The 16087-nt window shown below is 49.2% G+C and overlaps 1 protein-coding gene and 1 pseudogene across 1 annotated transcript; one reads left to right on the top strand and one right to left on the bottom strand.

Moving 5' to 3' along the window:
- Positions 1-10127: 10127 nt before the first annotated feature.
- LOC144093845 (uncharacterized) lies at positions 10128-12167 on the bottom strand (annotated as a pseudogene).
- Positions 12168-12174: 7 nt separating this feature from the next.
- On the top strand, positions 12175-16063 carry LOC144093844 (uncharacterized). Its single transcript, XM_077627566.1, has 2 exons — positions 12175-15528; positions 15600-16063. Exons 1-2 carry the CDS (start codon positions 15494-15496, stop codon positions 15880-15882), a joined length of 318 nt encoding a protein of 105 aa, XP_077483692.1. The 5' UTR covers positions 12175-15493; the 3' UTR covers positions 15883-16063.
- Positions 16064-16087: the final 24 nt, after the last annotated feature.

Here is a 16087-nt window from a genome sequence, read left to right as displayed (position 1 = left end):
ACTTATTTTCGATTTGACTTGGTGTCAGGTTGCCTCCGAAAACCTCGGTAATCTTCGCCGCCAGCATCTCCCACATTTGTTTCTTGGTCTTTAGTCGCCTCCCGGGGCTCTCTTTGAACTCCTTATAGAGTTGAATGAGGAGCAGAGTCTTCTGCTTCGGCCAAAGCTCATCTGTCTGAGCACTGTCTGAGCTGACAGCTGCTGCTTCCTGCTCGCGAGATTCGGCGCTGTCTGAGCCAACTGCACCTGCAGCTTCCTGCTTGCGAATTGCAAGCCGCAGTCGAACGCCACCTGCAAATGCGATGCTTAGCTCATAAGTGCGACAAGAATTATGATAGTCCAAGCAGGAGGCAAACGCATGAAAAGCAGTACGTACCATCAGTGACATAAACTGGCAATCCTTCTTCAAAGACGGGCATGCCGTCCGGGCCAAGCTCCGGGTACACGAGCGTCTGCACTCCGTCCAGCACAACGATTTCAGCAGCCATGTCGCGCAACCATTCACGTCAAAACAAAGGAGCAAACAAAGGAGCGAAAGCGCGCGTAAATGAGCGCAGAGGCGCCAAATGCGCAAGCGCGTGAATCGATCGTCTGCTATCGTCTCTGGCAGCGTCGTCTGCTAGCTGCCGGCTCATGCGGGTGCCGGCAGCTCCGGCAGTCCACGGTGAGCCGGACGGAGAAAATCGAGCGCGCTTCCGGCAGGCAGCGGACTGGTGGGCGGAGCTTCGCGCCCTGCCGGAGAAAAACGAGCGTCGGTCTGGCGTCATGGCGAGTCCGCGGTGAGTCCGGGACTGATAATCGAAGAAGCCCATTATCTCTTTCATGCCGAGAAACTTCCAACTGGTGCTTACGCTCTTCGAGGTCCAATTTCCGCTCCTCTAGAGCGATGCGCCGTGTTTCATTGTCCGTTTTTTTGTTTCTCAATAGCAATCTTTTCTTTTTCATTTTGAATCTCCCTCTGGCGTAGTTCGTACTCATTAGCCTCGTGCATTTTTAGCAGCTGAAGTCCTAAGTTCTGTAGTCCTCGGATTCCTGCAAAGACAGGCAGACAGGGTTAGTTCAATCTTTATTTCAAGGAAGTGCATCCACTGGAGCAAAATAGCTGCCATAGTGTTTTTCGACCAGCCATAATGAGTTGGCAGGCTACAAGTGCAGCTGAGCTCAGCTTGTTTGTATGCAATGTGTATTACAATATGAACATGCATAAAATGGGGAAAAAAATTGTGTAGCAAGAACAGTAAAAATATTACAATTCCTGTGTTTCTGCTTGTGTGACATTTTCATTATGATTTCAGTCAACAGAGTTTCACTTGCAGTGTGTCCTGTGTGCTAACTGCAGAAACCGTAATGACGACGTCATTTAAATTTGCGTTTATGGTGCTTCTATATACGTCATTCTGCCATGCACAGTCGGGAACGAAAGTCGCCAGAATGTGTGAATGACAAACGCCAATTTCTCCCTTACTAGCCGCTACATAAGAGAACACTTGTGCAAGGCAAAGACAAACTCGCATTTTGTACTCTGTGGTAGCGGAATGATACGATTGCTAACATACATGGCAGCTATGTTCATAAATTTCTATCCGAGCCGTCCAGAGATTTTTGTCACCGACTGTACACGCAGTGGAAAAATATTCTTTCATGTCTTGCCTGTAGTCGTGACAGGCAGAAGCTGTCGCCCAGCTGAAGACTGGTGCGGCCCTCTGGCTGATCCACTTGTCTGCTGGTGGGATTGCCCTGCGGAGTCATGGTGCTGCTGCTGCTGCTGCTGAAGGCCACCTGTTGAGGGCGAACCTTCTCGTCCATCTGTCTCTGGCTGCTCGGCCTCTCCATAAGCAGCAGTATCAGCAGGAGGTGGCGTATCCGGAGGATTTTGCCCAATCGTGCTTAAAAGGAGCCGAGCAGCAGGAGATTCTGACTCTAATGTACGAGAAAAAGGAGAGGCGAAATGATAGCAGTCATCCTGACAGCATCTTTTCCTGCGACTCGATCCCATAAAAATAAGCACACTCGCACACTCTAGCTCGCCTATTAATTCTTCCAAGCCTCAACAGCCGAGTATTAAGTGAGCCCACTTTATAATTACAGAACCATAATTACAATTGCATAACCCCACAAGAATACAAGTTAAACATTAAGGCTAGCCGTCTTGGAAGTAGGGCTTACAAAGACTGTCCACACACCTCAATGCGTTTTTTTCGGCTGTATGAACATGCATGCGACACAGACGAAGCCCTTGAAGTCCAGTGTTTCATTTGTACAAAGACATATTCCTGATTAAGACCCACAACTTTTGCGTTTTCCATGCGCTTTTAAATTTCAGCCGGCGAAAATCAAAAGCCGAAACGTGCGAAACTGGACGTGCGCGTGACAAGACTTACCAGCTATCTCTCCAAGCATGCAACTCTGAGAAGGCGCCGCGACAGAAGCACTGCAGTCACCTTCCGCTGCCTGCACCAGGGTGGTGCTACCTGCCCGTGTGTCCATTACGGACCTCTTCACGGAGGTAGTGCGGTCAGTAGTTGCTTGTCGCTTCCTGTTAAGTACACTGCCGCCACTTCTGGGAATTATCCGGGGCTCATAGTTTATATCCTGGGCGTAATCCGACAGGTCCTGCAGAATCTGTTCCTTCTCGGAGTACTGCTCCTCAGTCCCCGACCTGAATGCACAACATGCACGTCACACAAACAAGTGCACTAGAGCGCATGACCATTTTTGCTGTAAAGAACAACAAAACTCACTTCAGGTTTTTTGCGTCTTGTTGCCTCCAATATCCTATGAGGAGATCGATCCGGTCTCTCACACCGCGCAGTGTAAGCTCGCGGCTTATCGCTTGCTTTACATTTGCGATTACAGTCATCCACTTGATGTCATCACCAAATGGCCTCGTCGCTGCAACTTCGCGTATCAGACAGAGGTCTTCCTGCGCGGTGTAGCACTTACGCGACTTCTTCGCTTGCAAACAGGCCTGCGCCGCGGTCCGCGCAGTCGGCGATGCGTCTGTGTAGCAGGCCGCCATGTTGAATTACCCATACACGCCCGCGCGCGCTGGGAGTGAGTGAGTGAGTAAAAACTTTATTGAAAGAAAGTGTAGATTCGTGGTCAGTAAGTGAGGTCCAGACCATGTAGGTCTCGTACCGCACAGGCCCATTCGACAGCCTTGACTTGAGTGCCTCGGTCGTCGCTGACCTTTACTGAAAGCCACGCGTCAGGTGAGGGAGCAGCCATGAGATCGGGGGGTGGGGGATGTGCTTTACAGTCCCAGATTATGTGGTCTAAAGTAGTTTTTGCACCACAGAAGCGGCAGTTAGGGCTGGAGGTTGTAATAAATATGTGCGAGTACACATTTGGGTTGGGGAAAAAGTCGGTTTGTAGTCTTCTCCACGCCACCTGCTGCTCCCTTGACAGGGAGGGGTGCGGCAGCGGGAACTGCCTACGTGCGAGTCTAAAATGGGTGGTGTGGTCGTGATAGGAGGTTAGCGCTTCACCGGTTGCCTCCGGGTTCGGACCGTGTACTGCTCGGCCGGCTTTAACTCGAGCTTGTGCGTTGGCGGCCTCGTTTCCCAGGTTTCCGGCGTGCGCCGGGGCCCATACCAGGTCAATGTCTCGGAGGGGGGATGTGTCTTTAACATTTTCCAGGATATTTCTGGCCGTGAGTGAGATGCGGCCTTTGGCAAAGTTCGCAATGGCATATTTGGAGTCGCTAACGATGGCTGTAGCGTCCGTAAAGGCGATAGCAGCTGCAATTGCAGCTTCTTCCGCGGTTTCCGCGTTCTTGGTAAATACTGTAGCGGCCATGAGTGGAGTGGCCGGGTCCGGATCCTGAGGATGAGATACCCCACAGATGGCGAATCTGTGGGGGCTGTCTTGGTAGTTGGCTGCATCGACGTAGATGACGTCTGGAAGACTGCAAGCGTCGATGCAGAGCTCTGGCTCTTGCTTCCCGCCGACCCTGTTGGGTTTGCGGGTTCATGTTCTTGGGTAGAGGTAATATTTTTATCTTTTTTTGGATATGGCTAGGAGCGGGGCCTAAATGGTCCGCCATAGGCTCCCCTTCGATGCCAAGTCTGTCCAGGATGACTCTGCCCACTGCAGTGCTGGAGAGTCGAGCCGTCTGTGTTGTTAGGTGGGCTTCCTTAAGTTCAGAAAAGGTATTGTGTACTCCCAGGGCGAGGAGTTTCTCGTTGGCTGTGAATTTAGGAAGGCCAAATGCCGTTTTGTATGCATGCCGTATTAGGGTATCGATCTTTTGTTCTTCTCCTTTCTTGAGATGGAGATGTGGGAAGGCATATGTAATTTTGCTGATGACGAATGCTTGAAGGAGTTTGTATAGGTCGTGCTCCTTCATGCCTCGTCTCTTGTTGGCGATGCGCCTGATCATGCGCGCCACCCGGTGTACTGAGCTTTCGAGTCGCCCCAGTGCTACAGTGTTGCGGGAGGTGTTGGAGATGTGGAGTCCTAAGACCCGTATGTTCTCCACTTCATCTATGTTTTTGCGTTGGATCGTAATGTTGATGGGGATCCTGTCTTCAGGTTTCTTGCTCCGCCGTACGATTAGGAGTTCTGATTTTGGTTGGGAACACTCGAGGCCGGCTCTCCTTGCCTCCAACTCAACCGTTTCAGCCGCTGCTTGGATAGCTTCTTCAATTTGTCCATCGGAGCCGCGGTTCGTCCAGATAGTTATGTCGTCTGCGTACAGAGTGTGATGGATGTTTTGAATTGCGTTGAGCCTGTCTGGAAGCTTGATTAAAGCCAGATTAAAGAGGAAGGGCGACAAGACTGCTCCTTGTGGTGTCCCTCTGTTTCCGAGCCTGATTGGGGTGGATTTCAGGGGTCCAACGGTGATCTCCACCGTTCTATTTTCTAGGAAGGCTTTAACATAATTGTACGCCCGTTCACCTGGGTTGAGGTCGGCTAGGTGTTTCAGAATGGTATTGTGTGACACGTTGTCGAATGCCTTTTTGAGATCGAGGCTCAATATTGCTCTTGTGTTCTTAATGGATGGGTCGAGTATGTCACGTGATAGCTGGAGCATGACGTCTTGGGTGGAGAGTCCTCTTCTGAAGCCCACCATGGAGTGTGGCATGAGGTTGCGGCCTTCGGTGTAGTCCCGTAGTCTGTTCAGAACCACGTGCTCCATGAGTTTCCCGAGACAGGATGTGAGGGAAATGGGTCTTACGTTGTCCACGTTGAGTTTCTTGTTGGGTTTTGGAATAAATGTCACTCGGGCATGTTTGCAGCTGCTGGGAATGATTCCTGTCTCCCAGCATACGTTGAAGTAATCTGTGACTGCAGTGACAGATTTCAGGTCCAGGTTACGGAGGACCTTATTCGTAATCAGATCTGGTCCTGCCGCTGAGGTTGTTCTAAGCTGGCCCAGCGCTGCCCAGACTTCTGCATCACTGAACGGCTCGTCCAGCTGCGGATTTGGTTGTCCCGAATACTGTGGGCTCGTTTCTCCGTCGTATGCGGTATTTAGGTATTTGTCCCTGAGGAGGTCCAAGAAGTAGTGTTCGTCCCCGGGGTGTTGATGGATGACTTTAGCGAGCTGTCCTTGCGCAGCCGACTTGGACTGTGTGGGGTCGAGAAGGTGGCGGAGCAGGTGCCACGCCCTCTTACTACCCAGTTGTCTGTTCAGGCTGTCGCAGGTTTGATACCATTGTTGCCGGGTAAGTTCTATCGCATATTGTTCAATTTCTCTTTCGAGTTGGGCGATTCGACTTCGTAGCCTTTTGTTGAGTCGCTGTCTCTTCCACCTCTTCATAAGACTATTTTTTGCCTCCCACATGTGTGCCAATCTTGAATCGAGGTTAGGTTGTGCGGCCTCTGTTGTTATTTCGCTTGTGTGCGACTCTACATCCTTACATATTGATTTAACCCAATCTTGGATGTCTTCGATTTCAGTCGGGGCCGTTTGATCCCGTTCTTTCCGAAATTTTTCCCAGTCTGTAAATTTCGTTACCTTCCAGCCCTTCTTCCGAATCTCGGTGCGAAGCGTAATGGCCAGGATGTAGTGATCGCTGTTTAGATCCCTGCCTGTGTTTCGCCAGGCGGGGTTCTGCACATTCCTGGCTAGCGTGAGGTCCGGGGTGGTGTCTCGACTAACGCTGTTGCCAGTTCTGGTCACTGTGCTAGGATCGTTTAGTAGCGAGAGTCCTAATCCTTGGATTTTGTTCCAGAGGATGTTGCCTTTCTTGCTTGACTTCTGGTATCCCCACTCTACGTGTGGCGCGTTGAAGTCGCCCGTAATCACTAGCTGCCCATTCTTGGCTAATTTCGTGGTGGACTCTAGTAATGCCGGGATTTCTCTGGATTGATCTTTTGGGGAGCTGTATAGGTTAAGAACGTATAGGCTCCACTGCCTCTTTCTGGCGGGAATAATTTCGGTGAGCGTGTAGTCTGCTTGAGAATCGTCGAATTCATATTGAATGACCGTGAGTTGGTTACCCACTAGCGTGGCTGTCATTGCTGCTTTGTGTGGTATGTTTTTTTGTGATATGGTTTTGTATCCTGGTAAACTAACGGGTCCCATCGGTTCTTGGATCGTAATAATGTCCGGTTTGACTTCTAAGTTTTGAATATAAAGCTGCAGATTGGATTTTTTTGCCTCGAAAACCTCTACAGTTTCATTGCCAGATGATGATATCTTGATTACGAGCTGCCATGTTGGGGCACTGTCAGCTGCGTAACGGCGCTCGCTATTGCGCTCACTTGGGCTTGTAATGTCTTGATGGCGTCCATCATTTCTCTGGTCTGTTGTAGGTTCTTGGAGATATCTGTGCATGTCGCGTCTAGCCTATCTGCTCGGGCTTCCAGTTTGTTGACCCTCTCATTCTGCTGGAGAGCTAGCTTGGCTTTAACAGCGAAAGTTGACGTCGGTTGGGACGCCGCGTCTGTTTCAATTCGCTTCTTGGGATTCTGGGCCTCTTGCTGGTCTTTTGGGGCCTGTCTTTTTTGAGCCTTCGGTTGTTCTATGTCCATACCCGCACCTTCGGAAGGAGGGAGGGATTGAGACCTGTTAAATTTGCGTGAGGCTCGCGAGTTTACTGCCTAGCTCACTGATCTGGGACTGCATGCGTTCTATTAAAATGGCTTGCTCCCTCACCTGATTGCAAAGTGCCTGCTTCTCCGGATCTTCCTGCCACTTGAGAGCCTTTTCTTCTGTCTTTGTCCAGGGGTTCTTGGGGTCCCGCTTCCGGCTGGACGATGGTAGGTCCTGTCGAAGGTCTTGCGACTGGCTGCGTCGTGTAGCAGACTTGCTTCTACTTCGTGGCAGCGGCGGGAAGGACTCCTCCCTCTCGTCGCCTAGGGTCAGCGTCTCTTTTTGTCGGGTTCTGTCCCTCGATTGGCATCCGAAGGTGTCTCTCTGCCCGGCGTTTTGGTCGGCGTTCCTGGCCAGGTCGGGTTTCTGGGTGGCTTGCTGCTTCACGAATTTGAACTTGCAGCTGGTGCTCCCGGTTCTGTGCGCCCCCGTGCAGACGATGCAAACGGGGACGCAGGTTGGTGGTTGTCCCTCATGTGGTGGGGGGTGCTCTTCTCCGCACCTGACGCAGCGGGTTCGTTTTGTTTTTTGTTTGTGGGCAGACGTCTTGTCGGTGTCCTGTCTTGCGGCAGTTGAAGCAGGCCTCTGCTCGGTTGAGAAAGAGGACCACTTTATGTCTTGTGCCGGGGTATCGGAGCAGTCGGGGGAGCTCCGTTCCAGCTACCGTAATGATGATATGATTTGTTCTCCCATACCGTCTTGCCGATAGGATAGTCCAGTCGGGGTTGTAGGTGTTGTAGTTATGAACAAGCTGCGCGTCCATTTCGCCACAATACTCGTTGTGGATGAGGCCTTTTACAGAGAGATCCGGGGAAGGCGCGTAAGCTTTGATGGGGTACTTCTTTTCCCCCATGACGAACGCTTGCAGGTTGAGGTAAGCGTTCGCACGTTTCTCGTTGGGCGTGCTTATCGTGAAGGTGTGGTTTACTGGGTGTTTCTGAAGTATATCTTCGGTAAGGGTGTTGTTGTCGGTAATTTTGGCGGCTTGACGAAACGCTTCGAGCAGTAGCGCTCCGTCATGGGTGGGAAGGTCAAGGGGAGACTGCGGTCTGATTACAATTTTGTAATGCTCTGCCGGTAGCCTCGGGATCGGGGGTCTTCTTCTATGGGGAGGCCTAGGCTTCCTATGGGTAGGGTCAAGGGGCTTGCCTTTCTTCGCGTAGCCTTGGGCGCCAGTAATGGCGGCGGCCTCGTCCTCAACGCCGGGCGTCCCGATGGCGGCTCGGCCCGGCGCCGAGCGTCCGTCTTCTTTGTCGACGCTGCGCCGGCGGAATCGTTGCTGGTTCTTGAGTGCCATGGAGGTCCATGTTCCGTCGTTCAAATCATGTTCTGTGATCGGTTCACCCTCGACGGTGACTTCCATGTTGCAGGCGTGTCAGCTCCCTCCGGGGAGCCGAGGTCGTCGGGAGTGGTTACCGCCAGGCGGCCGTACTCGTGCTAGGCCTATTAGGCCTAGCGGCGGAAAAAACGTGGTCGACGCAAAATGCGCCGAAAAATAGGCACACGAGCACTTGCACGTAAACACCGGTCGTCCTCGTGGTCCGGACGAGATCCTGAAGGCGTTAGTAAAGGTTTCAGCAGCCGGTCGAGGGCTATTCCACGGGTGGTAGCCGTAATCCTCAAAGCTCATGCGAAACACGTCCGCACGCTCTCGCAACACGGGGAAAAACCCCGCGCGCTGGGAGACGCTCACGCGACGCGTACGCTCCGCTGGGAAAGGCCGCCCAGCGGACGTAAGCGCCGCTGCGTAAACCCGCTCGCTTCCTCAGCGTTGTCCGCATGCGCAGTGGCGTCCCCGCTGGCCCGCTCCGCTGGCCGTAAACCCGCCCACCGCCGCTGCGCGTGCCCAAGCTGCAGGCGCTGTGTTCGGGACTCCGACGTTAGATGGCGCCACGGGGCCTGCAGTCAACGATTGTCTGTCTGTCGGCCACTTTGGCCGCCTCTCGCCTGCGCGCCAACTGGAGGCATAGCAATTTCGTGGGCAGAGTTGTTTCAGAAATCGGGAAAAATCGGGTTTTACCCGATATTTTAGGAACACGTTCGGGGTGCACTTGTTCGCAGAAGTCCAAGGCGTCAGCAACTGAAGCACTCAATGCTTGTACTGCATATCATACTTTCATTTTTTGCTTTTCCCACTGGACATGCACCTTTGTGAGCTTGTTTCCAAGCCGCAACCCTTCTCCACGTTGCAATGCCTCCAATGCCAGTATATACCGTATTTACTCGAATCTAGGCCGGCCACGATTCTAAGCCGAGACCCGAAAGTTGAAGGCCACAGAAAAAAAAAACTTACCTCGATTGTAGGCCGGCCGAAAAAACAACACTGTTTATACCTCATTATCACAATTATTTTTATGATGCGACACGACTGTTCTTACGTCGCGAACATTCTTCTCATCCACGCCGAAGTCCCGCCCGGCTTGAAGATTTGACGACTGCTCTGCAGCAACTATAACTTTCCGCTTGAAGGCGGCACTATAATGGCACCGCCTGTTTGGTGCCATGGTGTTGGTGATAAAAACTACGCACGAAAACTTCACTGCTGCGAATGTGCTCACGCCACCGCACGAGAACAGAACAAGGCCAAAATGGCAGCCAGTGCTCATGTGTGCTTTGATCAGTATCGGCTACGGATAGCAACGGCTACAGTGCTGTCTTTCGTTGGCGTTTTGTGGGGGCGCCACCTGCGTGCTACATTTATTCGTATTTTACGAATACGAAACCTCGAAACGAAATCCTCGAATCTAAGCCGACATAAGAGTTCTACATCTCGTTTTTTTTGAAAAAACTATCGGCCTAGATTCGAATAAATACGGTAAGCCCACTTCACGTGATTTCCTTCCATGTCAGTAAGGTGGCTTACAGTTGCCAATGAGTTCCGCACAAGCTTAATCATGTGACAGGCATCTAAGATAAACTGAATGTTTTTGGTGCAGTCAGCAGGGTTGACAAAGCTTGTAGAAAACCGGGGAGAACACGGTAGAAGCTCAGCGCCTAAACATTTCGCCATATTGAAGTTATAGGAGGCACCATCAAATGTAAGACAGATGTCATTAGCATGCACTGACTCAAGCTTGTCAATGCACTGCTTAGTCAGCTCCGCCCTCTCTGCACCAGTGAGTGTGTCGATCAAAAAGTAAGCGACAGGCATCTTGATTCTGACATTTACACCAAAAATCATGTACACACACATTTCTCGCTTCAGGGAGACTGTCGTCATCTAGCCCTGTTCCAAAGTCCACATACCCGACTATTTTGTTTCCAACAAGTTCTACAGGTTTTCTTATGGGCATGTCGTCCACGATCAGAACGCAGTAGAATGGCTCATTCCGTGATTGTGTAAATTTTTGAAGGAAGCAAAATGCTTCATCTGTAAAGCCAGGAGCTCCGTGGACTGAGCGATACCATTGCCTAAGTGTCCGCTGTGAAGGAAGGGCATCATTGAATTTGGACCTGACGTAGTCATACGCGGCCGGGGAATAAAAATGCAAAGTCAGCGCGAACGCGCGGAGCTCGGGTGTGTATACACCCTTTTGCTTGTTGCCCGCTTTGTTCAGAAGCTTCTGAATATCACTTGAAAATGAAGACGTGAACACCTGTGATCTTTCTTCTGAAAGGAGTTTTTGATCTCTGATTTCCTTGATAATTTCTTGCTGTCTCATTTCTCTTTGTGAGTCTTCGCTTCGTTTGCTGCAAAGTTTTAACTTTCTTTTTCAGCTGAGTTATTTCTTCCTCAGAGGCACTGACTTTTTCTTTGTACCATTGTTTGGTGGGTGAAGGCACAGGCGGCTCTTCTTCAGCTTCAGACTTTTCATGCTGCGGTGAGCAGTTATTGGCTGGGGTGTCTTCATGCTTGCGGCCTGGACGCTTCCTTTTCACCTGAAATAGACGCCATATGTACATCTGATGAGTCTCAAGTCACAGAAAAATAAGAGCTGTTGTAAAGCTATGCCTCGTTTGCTAACAAAACTTACTGCTTCATAAAGGTGGATGTATGTTATTTTCAAATTTCGCTTAACCATCTTTTCAAATCATTAGTCTGTTTATTTTGTTTAGCATCTGAGCTTGCATATTAATTAAATCTCTTCACGTCACCACCGACGCACGCTTACTGAACAGATTTGCAGACTGAAGCCGCATCTGCAGCCTACGGTTATGAGTAGCAGTTTTCGTACTTTTTATCCTATGAAAATGAAAAAAAAAATTGAAGCTGTGCAAATTCTAGGCGCAATAGCGGTCTCTATCCAATGTCATGGTTACAGCCTAGCTGAGGCGACCCTGCCAGACGGAAAATTTGATGTAATTTTCATAGAATGTCATTCAAAGGTAATGCCCTTCATTAGATGTGACAATGGTAAATTTAATGACATTAGTTGAAAACGACATCCGCGTTCTAATGAGCTCGAGAAACTCTTTTCAACGAAAATGAGACCGCCACAAATACATCGCGCGACGTTCTAACATACTCACGGGCTTCTGTAGATGCTCCGGAAACGCAGGGAACACAGAAGGAACACTACCCGCACGCAGTCGCGTTGTCTGTCCGGTGTGGTCGAAGCACTCCGGCGCGAAATGCACACAGCAAAGGCGATCTCCATCTTTCGCATGCTGCCTTTCCTGGCGAACAGCTCGCTCCCACAGGCTCCGCAGCTCCGGATCTTTTGGAAACCTGTCGGCAATTCCAGGACTATTAGTCGTTGCACACACACACAACTTATCAGTTGACATCCATCGGCAACGCGAGTGTAGTGGCTCAATGAACGTGTTCTCGTATACTTAACAGGTGAAACGTGAGGCCACAACCCTTCTTCAGCCTGTTCGCACATCCGTAGGCAACGCAAGAGGCAACCATAATCAAATCGATGGTGTTTACATGCCCCGCACATCAACTTGCACTGCAGACCAATTCACGAAAACAGCAGCGCAAGCCGGTGCCGCTGGCGCCGAGCGCGCTTTCTGCCTCTGGTAAGATGGCGGACGAAGGCTTCGGTCGGAGCACGCCCTCTCCACTCCAGCAAGTTTTATATATCCTCCTTGGTGCGGCCGCATTGCTGGTCTAGTCCATAAGCGCAGCGTACGGCTGGTCTCTTTGTTGTGCTCTTCGCTCGCTAGCAACCACGCCACCTTCGGCCATTGTGTCTAGGAGACATAATGAAACATATTGGACAAGAGAAAAGACGAATCCGGTGTTTGATTGAAGGCGAAGAAGTCCTCAACGCTGGCCGCCTGATCTGCTGTGGCCTGAAGGATTGCTCCCCTGCGTCTGCGACAGTGCAAGGCCTCTGCTTGCAAACATCGCACGGGAAGCAGAAGCCGCACAAAGTGAAGTGCGTTTATGGAATTGATGCCTCGTTGCAGGTATGTGAGTACATTTTGCATACAAATTGTAGTATGGTGCGACGCGAATGAAAAAAAAAGGCCCGGTCGCACTGTCGTTGCGACGGTAATCGCAGCCGCCGTTTCAAGCCCGTTTCACATGCAAGCGAAAATGCGAAAATGCCAGCGAATCCTGTCGCAGCGACGGAAAAACCTGTTTCGACCCGTCGCGGCGGCTCGGCGGGCCGGAGCGACGGGGTTCCAACAAGTTGGAAATTTTCGCAGCGACAGAGCGATAGCTCCGCCCTCTGACCAATGACTGCACAGCGGAAAAGCCACGTGACAAGAAGAGGATTCATGTGGGAAAGACGACAATGTTTGTTTGCTACACGTGCTTCCAACACCACGACAACATGTCGCGTGTACTGTTCAATGAGGTGCTGATCATCGAAGTATCCAAGCGCCCACTTCTATGGGATGTTAAAAATAACAACTTCCCCAATAAGTCGACCAAGGAGTCCCTTTGGGAAGAAGTGAGGGACGCAATTCGAGCAATTGACGACACCAGTAAGTGAAAGCACGCTTTGTGGCGAGCTCGAAGATTATCAGCCATATTTTTTCATTGTGCAGCCAACAAATTTTCCTCGTCACACTGGCAGGATTCTGCAGCGTGTCAAAAACTGTTTTATGTCCCCGCGCATTCCTGCGTACTGCTCGGTGTTTTTTTTTTCGGTGCGCCGGCTATTGTGCGTAGATCAGCTGTATGAAAATTGTCGGCATCACGCAGCTGTGAGGAAATGTTTTTGGTTCCTAAGACACGCTAGCTGCATCATTTTGTACCCTTCACTTCAATCGTGAAATGCACGACGTGCACGTTTTCATGTTCTCAGCTACGTTTGTAAATGCGGGAGGAGACCTTTCTCAGGCGTGAAATTAATCGGGGCGCTGAGAGCCTAGTAAAATCGTCTCTTGCGTGTATGTAGAGCGAGCGCTCCATCCCGCGGCACCGCCCGCTCATCGTAGTCTTGTACGTAGCATTAATCTGCAGCTTCTGAACCGCGCAAAATCATCTCGTGCATGTCCGCAAAATAAATCATTCATCATGTGTGTGTCTCAGTTCAGTCATGCATGCATGCATAATCAGTAAAACTGCCTTTTAGAAGAAAAAAAAACTCGTGCTTCCGTACTGAATCGTGTGTTGTAAACATTTTCTGCAATATTCTTGTGTGCTAACAGATGAGAATTTTACTTTACTTACTTAGAACATACTGCAGGCCTACAGTAGGCCCAAGCAGGTGGGGCGAGTACATAATATATGCAAAAAAGAACAGGTTTAGCAAAATTGAAAAAATATTAAATACAAGTTGTAACACAAAATACAGCAATAAATACAAGGCTCAGATGCAAAATACAAAAAGTGAACGGCTCTCAAATTAAATGCTGTGAAGAAAACATTGAGTCAAAAGAATCAGCTCTGGTTAAAAGATCTGGTGAACACCTGTTCCACTCCTCAATGGTGCGTGGAAAAAATGAGTATTTAAAGGCGTTAATCCTAGCACTGTAAGGGGTTAATGATTGTGTATGATGATTTCGTGTTTGGCACGTAGTGTTAGGTTTAAGGAAGGGGTCTGCATTCATAGACAGTTTATGGTTTTTTAGTAAGAAAAGTAGTTTCAGTCTTTGAATTTTCCGGCGCATCTGTAATGTTTCAATACCGTGAGTTTGCATGAGGGTTGTTGGTGAGTCAGTTACACGATACTTTGAAAAAATAAAACGGATGGCTTTGCGTTGAATCATTTCAAGGGCCTCGATGTTACGTTTAGTGTAGGGATCCCAGACGGTGCATGCATATTCTAGTGATGGCCTTGTTATTGAAAAGTAGGTTAATTTTTTAAGTTCAGGTGGGGCAAGTTTTAGTTTATGTCTAAGAAAGCAAAGTTTACAAAAGGCTGAGGAGCATACGTTTGATACATGTTTATTCCAGCTAAGGTTTTTCGTTATTGTAACTCCTAGATACTTGTACTCGCTGACTTCGGTCAGAAGGTGAGATGAAATATTGTAAGGAAATGAGAAGGAAGCCTTTTTGTTAGTTATTGTCATGTATACTGTTTTCTCTAAATTTAGCTTCATGTCCCATTTATTACACCATGTATGTATGTTCTGAAGATTGGAGTTTAGTAAAACTTGATCATCTTGGCAAGTAATTTGGTGAAATAAAACGCAGTCATCTGCAAATAATCTAATTTGAACAGGGGTAGTTATAACGTTAGTAATGTCATTGATATATATCAAAAAGAGAAGAGGTCCGAGGACGCTTCCCTGTGGGACGCCTGAAGTGACCGGCAGGTGGTTTGAATAGCAATCATCAATACAAACAAATTGTGTGCGGTCAGAAAGGTATGAGGAAATCCAACGAATTATGAAATTAGAAAGACCATTAAGTTCAAGTTTGTAAATTAGTTTGGCATGAGAAATAACATCAAAGGCTTTGCTGAAGTCTAAAAAAATAACATCCATTTGACCAGCGCTATTTAGTACACTTGCAAAAGTATGAATGACAGAAGTTAGCTGAGTGACAGTGGAAAAGCCTTTTCGAAACCCGTGCTGATGGGGGGTAAGTACCTTATTATCGTTTAGAAATGTAGTTATGTAGTTAGCTATGATATGCTCAGCAAGTTTGCAACATGTGGAACTTATTGATATGGGACGATAATTAGCAATCAAGGCAGGATCACCCTTTTTCAGCACGGCCACAATCCGCGCTTTCCTCCAGTCGGAAGGAATGTTTCCTGTTTCAAATGGTTTGCGGAAAATAACAACCAGGAACTCTGTGATGGCTTCTGCATAACGGCGCAAAAAAATATTTGGTATCCCGTCAGGTCCAGCGGACGCTTTAGTTTTGAGGTTGAGTAGCATTTGTACATGTTCATGCTAAACTTTGGGCCACATGTCTGCCATTGTTTCCTAATTTGCTTGTTTAACATTATGCTCTATACTGCTCCATATTTCAGTAACAGTTGAGATTATTGCTCGGTGGAAAAATCTAAAAGATACGTACAGGCAAAAAAAGACGAAAAAGATGGGAAGAGTGGGTCAGGAGCCACTGCAAAGACGGCCTGGCCACATTTAAAGCAGATGGAGTTCCTGAGGGACTCCATGGAAACGAGACGGTAAGCAATGACTAATACTAATGATGAATTGAATGTGTGACAGCAATTAACAGCCTGTACATTCTACTCAGGAGCTTCTGCAACCTCGACGCAGTGAGCCACGTGCAGGTGGCCAGCGCAGCAGCCGAGACGAGCCATGCCAGCTGCAGCCCAGCATCGCCAGGCTCGAAAGAAGTAGAAGCATTGCCAAATGAATTTGAAAGCATGTATAGTGTCCCAGGTCTTCCTGTTGAACCAGGACCATCCTGTATGGCAGCAACTTCACCAGAGGTTCTCCCACATAGGGGAAACAAGCGACAGAAGAAAAGGTGGCAGGAAGTGGAGGCTGCTGACAGGGACTTTCAGGCCGTGTAAAGTGCAATTGCAGCGCACAGGCCAATGGATGCCTGCAGCCATTTTCTTCTGTCCCTGCGGCCGCAATTGGAGGCAACTCCACCACACATGCTCGTGCATCTTAAGATGGAGTTACTACATATTTGCCATTTGTACAGCCAGGGTGAATACCCTTCTAACCTGGCTGTGCATAAGGAAATAAATGAGCATTAATTTTTGTATGTCT

This window comes from Amblyomma americanum, chromosome 6, assembly GCF_052857255.1.
Source record: "Amblyomma americanum isolate KBUSLIRL-KWMA chromosome 6, ASM5285725v1, whole genome shotgun sequence".
NCBI classification, from domain to species: domain Eukaryota; kingdom Metazoa; phylum Arthropoda; class Arachnida; order Ixodida; family Ixodidae; genus Amblyomma; species Amblyomma americanum.
This window is presented reverse-complemented; position numbering and strand designations above follow the sequence as displayed.